This window comes from Orycteropus afer, unplaced genomic scaffold (assembly GCF_000298275.1).
Source record: "Orycteropus afer afer isolate SDZICR_OR568_19922 unplaced genomic scaffold, OryAfe1.0 scaffold00074, whole genome shotgun sequence".
NCBI lineage: Eukaryota > Metazoa > Chordata > Mammalia > Tubulidentata > Orycteropodidae > Orycteropus > Orycteropus afer.
In genome coordinates, this window is record NW_006921661.1 from 10303690 (window position 1) to 10310671 (window position 6982).

The 6982-nt window shown below is 47.8% G+C and overlaps 1 protein-coding gene across 1 annotated transcript in view; it reads left to right on the forward strand.

The window, feature by feature from the left end:
• Positions 1-5797: 5797 nt before the first annotated feature.
• Positions 5798-6982, forward strand: part of NUMA1 (nuclear mitotic apparatus protein 1) — a 34836-nt gene continuing 33651 nt past the window's right edge. The window contains exon 1 of the mRNA XM_042780968.1: positions 5798-5839. Within this exon, the coding sequence (XP_042636902.1) occupies positions 5798-5839 (42 nt within the window). The remainder of the gene's footprint in view (positions 5840-6982) is intronic.

Below are 6982 nucleotides of genomic sequence, written 5' to 3' on the forward strand. Positions count from 1 at the left end.
GGCAGCACAGCTGGGATTTTGGCGGCCATTCTGCAGTCGACAATAGCTCCTCGCAGCCACCCGGACAGGACAGCGCAGGCCTGCACTCCAGGGCCAGGTTCTGCCTGGGCTTCTTGTTTGGGTGGCCGAGGGGGAGGAGCGGGCCCAGTGCAGCATCCTGGCCTTGCCACGCAGAAGGTATGGTCTGGAGAGACTCCCTCGGGGATTGGGCTTGGGGGATGGTCACGTACCAGGGCAGGCGCGCCCATAGAAGGAGGTGAGGCGCTTTGTGTGTGAGTGGCAAGTGTGCTTAAAGCCCGCTGCTGTCCCTGTCGCTGTGGAGCCAGCAGGAAGCTGCCCTGTGAAAAGGGCCTGCGTTTCACTTGCTCTTCAGAGTGTGTTTCTCCGTCTTTCTCCCTGCCTTGCTCCACTAGGCAGGGGCTAATCTAATCTTCAGGGCAACCCTGGGCCTACTCTTCTACTGTTGGCTAGAGAGATGGACAGGCTGTCACTGTCTAAAGGCCTGGGAGGAAGAGAGAGAGTTAGGGGGAGTGTCTGGGTGATAAAAGGTTTGTCAGGCAGGCCACTATGAGATGTGTTTTGTGTTTAGGCCACGTTTTGGTTTGGCTCTTGCCGCTGTTGCAGTTCAGTAATTTTGTCTACTGGCTCGTGGTCCTCCCCCTCCCCCCTAAAAGCATTTTATTCTCTTGTTCGTGGGCCAAGCTTTTGCAGCCCCTCCTCTTCTCTCAGGGCGCCCCTCACCCCTCCCCACCCCTTGCTACCCACCCCCTCCTTTCTTGGGGAGTGTTCCCTGCTTTGCTTTAGCTTCCAGATCGCGGAAGCTTGCTGTGCCTTTAAAGAAAGCAGACTCCTGGCTGTGACGCACTTCTGGCTGTCAGCCAGGAAGATCGCTCCTGCCAGGCTGACTGAGAAGAAAACCAACAACTTTTCTTTTGTGTGTGGGGTTACTTTCCACTAGCCCCCCTCCTCCTCTCCTTTCAAGATTTAAATGCTAATGGCGGATTAAAACCTGTAGATACGTTTGGCTTTAGGAGTCTGGTAAGGCCTCCCTGCACTGAGACTTTTTCTCCCTCACTCTTTCTCTGGGTTTTTGTTCAAACATGGACGAGGGGGTGGGGTGGATTCTCCCCCTTCACCTCCCTTTCCTGCGCCATCCTTAAAGGGGAGGGAGAGGAGAGAGAGAGCAAGTAAACATACTCGGAAGCAGGCGTTGGGAGCAGTGCTTGCCAACATCCGGGAGTTGGCGCCTTTCAGAGCAGAGGGTTGCTTTCTTTCCCCCCTCGCATAGATGTCAGATGTTTTTGTTCAGAGGGGGAAAGCGTGTGCGCCTGCACGTTGAGCTGCAGAGAGCGCTCAGGAGAGGGCTTCATTCCCGCCTGAGGCCCTGGGTGTGTACAGAGTGGTGGGGAGTGAAAACAGGTTCATTTTTTTCAGCTGGGGGGACGAGGGGTTGTGAACATAGTGGTGGGACCAGGTGCTGCTCATGAACTACTGGTTCGAGTGGACTCGAGTGTTTGTGCATGTATATGTGTGTGTAAGTAATGTGGCTGCAGGCTGAACTAGTTCAGGATTGCAACCCGTGTGTGTGTGCGCGCGTGTGCGTGTGTGTGTGTAATGTGGCTGCAAGTCCCAGCTCTAGTTCAAGATTGCAACCCTTTTGCCCACATTCTTCTGATCTGAACCCTACAGAGGCGTGGGGGTAAGGGGAAATATTAGTAAGCCACTTTTGGGGAAATCCTAGTTTCCCCTGCAATTTCTCCCTCATTCCTCTCCAGAGCTAGTTTAGGCAGTGCAGGGAATATACCCAGCTAGCTGTTTGGTTTGCTCATACCTCAGATGTCCATAGGGATTCTGTGGACTTGGACCAAACAGTCTGCTCTGGACTCCTCAGGAGTTGAAAAGGTTTGTGCTTTTTCTTCCCCTTACCTTCTCTTAGAACTGCTGGTCCTTTGGCCTTTTACCTTTTCTGACCCAGGGGATGCACCAGCAAGATATTTCCTAGTTTCTTTGTGGCAGGATAGCCTGTGGCAATATAGCTTGGCCTTTGCTGGGCCTCTCTGGAGTGACCTACCAGGTGAGGCCTGGGTGCTCCCTTGCAAGTGCCGGATAGCTCCCTCCCAGAATTAGAGGAGGAGGAGCCTAGCATCAGGGTGTCCACTCTTTGGATGTCTTTCAGATAGAGGAGTATCCCTTTTAGAAAGGGATGCAGATCCTGGAATTTGTAGGGCCTATAGGCAGGCAGGCTCTCAGGCATAAGTGGAGCAGCCATTTCCTTTATGAGCTATGAGTTTGTGAGGCTTTGGAAGCACTGGATGGTGGGAGAGGGTGGGGCTCAGGGGGAAGGACCCTTTGAGGTGGGAACTTATGTGAACTTTAGGCCTTGAAATTCTGGGGTAGGAGCTGGCACCTAAGGGACAGAGTGTTTCAGGGGAGGCAAGGACCCGTGAACAGCAGCTTAGCAGCTGAGACCAAAGGTCACCATGGTGTTATCTTGAGGTAGGGTGGTGTTCAGGCAGGCAATAAGTGGCTAAGAGGCGGTCTCAGAAGGAGCTGGCTGGCGCCCAGCTTGGGAGGCGGGGTGAGGAGATAGTAGTGCCACAACTCAGGCCCTCTGCCCTTCAGCCTATCAATTGGTCTACTCCAGAAGTGAAGCTTTTTCAGACCAGACCCCAGAGCTTAGCAACCTGACCCTCTAGTCCTGTATCCTACATCTGAGCAGGTGGTTTGCATTAGCTTCAGCCCTGGTAGGGAACTGAAGCTAGGTTTTAACTCTTTAGGCCCTGGAGAGGGCGCAGGCCAAGTGGCTGTGTGTCTCTAGCGTGTGGTTTTCCTTGTCGTGATAGATCTTCCTTTAGTTACTGTGAGTGTGGGACTTGGTCCTGATGTGGAGGAGCTGCCTTATGTCAGTTCTGGAATTGAAAGAGGATGTAAGACCTTTAGTTTATGAGGCAGCTTGTTCTGTGTCTTGGTTCCTTCTTGAGCCCAGGAAAAGTAGAAGATGTCTTACCAGCTCTGTGAAACTTCTGTTATGGATTCTAGGGGCATTTCTCTTTCTTGAACCAAGTGGGAACCAGAAGGTGCCCCAAAGGACCTGCATCCCATATCGCATTCCAGTGTTTTATTTGTGGATTGTGGGTTGAGGGTGTGCGTAGTTGAGTTGGGGTGGATCTCTGCAGATCCTTCTGTGAAATGGTTCCAGGTGTACAATCGTGGGGATCTGTTTTTCCGTCACCATCACCCAGTCTTCTGGGTGGGGCCTGCCTCAGATTTCAGGGGGAGGGTGGGGAGGATGGTGCTCTGGCTGGGAGCCCTCGGGTTCTGAGCCAAGGCCTGCTTAAAGCTATAGTGTCAGTGCTGAGAACTAGCTTTGCCCCTGGCTTCAGTCATTGATTACCCAGAGATGAGTGAATGGCTGGGCTCACCTCAAGCCTCTCACCCAGGTGTCCTGTCCCTGAGAAAGTGTCCGTTTATGGGCGTTGAGCTGACAGAGTCCTTCAGTTCTAGCGTTGAGTGTTGAATCCCTCTGTTTCTGTGCGTGGGGAGCACAGAAAAAGGTATTTTGGCCCTCACACTGGGTTTTCCTGAGTGGTGGCGGAACTAGTTTTAGTCAGGCTCTCCTGGGAGTACATAAGGGGTTGTATGTTTTGCCCCTAAGATGAAGGGAAAAGGTTGGCTAAACCTCAGGTCATTTTTAGCAGCACAGCTGTGGAATCTCTCAGAGGTGGCAGGTTGCAAATAAAATTTCTGACAGACGTTTTGGGCCTCATCAAAAGGAAGGCAGGTCTATAGGCAGCCCATTCCAGGTAAAAGGAGGAGATCTTCAACCTTGTTTCCCATGTTACTAAATAGCTCAGAGACCTTACTATTATTTTAAAATCAGCCTTATTCGAGCTGAGCATTTGGCTGTTGCCCCTTCACCACAGGGGCCAAATATGGTCCCCTAGCTTTAAGCTGGCCAGACACTGGAAAAGCCTTATTGCAGTGCAGTAGTTGAAGCCATCTGCCTTCATCCTTGCCTGGCCCCAAGGGTCAGCTATGCTTGATGAAAAGCATCCAAGACTGAGGAACACAGAAGCCCCTTAGCTTCTCTGCCCTTCTGAGAGCTCCCTTAACTACTTCACTTGATCTTGCCAAAGCCCAGGTGAATTGGCTCATTTCCAAGATTGTGACACTGGTATGACTGATGGAATCATGTTGAGTTTTGCAGGGTCAAAAAGTACTTAATAGAATTAGCAGTTATATTTAGCACTTCATTAATTTTCTTCTATTATTTAGTGCTTTATGTGTGTTTAATTTTACTCCTTACCTAGCTATAAGCCCCTTAGAGGGCGATGATGGTGTAGTTCTCTCCTGTTTCCTGTGTAGCTTCCAGCACAGGATGAATGTATGTAGGGACTCAGGAAATACCATTTTGGTTGGTTGACAATGAGAGTATACCTGGCTAGGAAGGACCAAGAGATGACAGAGTGAAAGATCGCATTTATGTATCTTTTCTTCCCAAAGGACAGTGAGTACTTTGTGGGCAAGAACTGTATCTTTCTTATCCCTAAAGCCTTACATACAGTAGGTGTTTAGCAAATGTTAGTTCCACAGAGCCCACATCTTGGAGATGTGATATGCACGGAAGATTTATATAGGTTATAGGTGATACGGGTATGCTACTTTTGTTTCTCCTTCTAGACTAGTGACAGACTGAGCACATAAGGCAGCAGGTGGGGGTGGGGCTAAGTGTTCCCACGTGGATTTGTGGGAAGTGTGGGGGCTGCTGAGAGGTGTTGGAGAATATTTACTCACTATCTCTGTGGTTTCTTGGGGAGGTTGGCAGGCAGATGGCAGATTCCCATTGGGAACAGGAATTGGGTAAGAATACCAGGACAGGTACCTAATCTTTCATTACATACCCCATGGGATCTCCTCCAGAATTGGGTTTGGCTTCATTCAAATGCCTTGGTTTGGATATGCCCAGTCCCTTGTTTGAATCATACCTTTGATATTTATGTGGGGAATATAAAATCCAGAATTTCCCCCCAAGGACTTATTATTAGTTAGGTGGAATTTGGGTACCTGCAGAAAGAGCCAAAACCTACTTAAGATCAATGATCCTATACTGAATGCTGTTGTTGTTGTTATGTGCCGTTGAGTCAGACCAGACTCATAGTGACCCCTCTTTGGGTTTCCGAGGTGGTATCACTACCGAAGTAGATTGCCTAACCTTCCTTCCAAGGAGTGGCTTGTGGGTTTGAACTGCCAGCCTTCTGGTTAGCAGTCAAATGCCTTAGGCACTATGCTGTCAGAGAATACCTACCATGTATTCAGGCATTGTGCTATTTGCTTTATCTTTAGATCATAGTAACCCAGAAAGGTGTTTGCAAATCCCATTTTGTGGATGAGGAAACAGATCATTATTTGCCCAAGGTCACACGACCATGGTCACTTGGAATCAGCACTCAGACCTAGAACTGTCTCTTTGTTCCGTATTTACAGGCACCATGTCACACAGAGCAGGGTGGAAGGTCAGCTTTGAATATTGTGTTTTCGATGGAACTAAAAGATTGCAGTTGGAACTTGTGGACATTGAATTAAATGCGGGATTCTTTACTGTCAGCTTTGATATGATAAATTATATATTCTCATGGTGCCTTGATGAATTAAGTGAACAGTGATTTATCTAAATGGCTCAGAGCTGGTAAGTGGAAGGTTTCCTCTCTCCTCCTTTATCATGGATATCTGATAGTAATTGTAATTCTTCCTCTCTTGGGTTCCAGGTACGTTGAGGTGACTGTCTGGTATCACCAAGATGACGCTCCATGCCACCCGGGCGGCTGCACTCCTCTCATGGGTGAGTGGTCTTCCTTTCTTTTGTCTGCTGAGCTTTTCCAGGAAGATTGGGAAGGGTGGAAGAGGTGTTTTCTAGGAGCCAGGGCTGTGTAACATCTTCTCATCTTAATTATTAAATACAGGATTATTTTGTTTGTTATCATTTTGTTTGTATTTACTTAGTCTGATGACTTAATTATACACAGGTTTTATTTGTTTTTTGCCCCTCCCCTTAGTTTTTAACTTTTATTACTACTGAGGATGTTGCTGCTGCCAGTGATCTATGACCCAGCTTCTGTAGCTTTTGAAGACGTGACTTCCCTGAGGTGCATATATTCCCTCAGGGGAATATATTCCCATGGGAAGAGTGGCCACAGGACTGCATGGAAACTCATCTTCATCTACTCCTTGTGCATTTTTTATGACTAAAAGAGTTGATGCTGAACCTTACTGACTGCCAGATGCAAGGACTTTGGTCTTGACAGGCCTTTAGTCCTAGGGCAGGGTTCTCCTCGTGTTCTTTGCCATATTTCTGTTGACTTCCATTGTCCTTCTGCTAGGTTTTTCTGACAGAGAAAATGCAAATGACAAAATAATACTGAGCACTGGGTGTTTAAAGCTACAGAGAAACAGAAAAATGTAGTGATAAAGAGCGTGGAGTCAGACAACCTGGCTTAGAATCACAGCTCTGGCTTCTGTGTGACCCAGGGCAAGTTACTTAACCTCTCAGTGCCTCATTTTAAAAATAAGGTTAATAATAATAATATTTACCTTCTGGGGTTATTATGAGAATAATGGGATAATGTATGTAAAAAGCATTTAGCATAGCCATGTACAAAACCAATTAGCGTAGTATCTCAATAAATAATACACTCTTAATACTTAAAATACTGCCAGGGCATGCTCCTTGGCATAGGGTATTTTAGTAGTCACCCTGACTACTGACCAATCTGGGTCAATTGAAGAATTACTTTTCTTTTTTAAGTAAAGAAATTTTAAAGGAAATGAATTTTTAATTTCCAATTAGAGTATGTTTAATAATGCAGGTTGTCTTTGGTCACAATCAAATCTCTGTTGTTGTTGTTGTTGTTATGTGCCGTCGAGTCGGCCCCGACTCATAGCGACCCCTCCTTGGGTTTCCGAGGCAGTTATCACTACGGAAGTA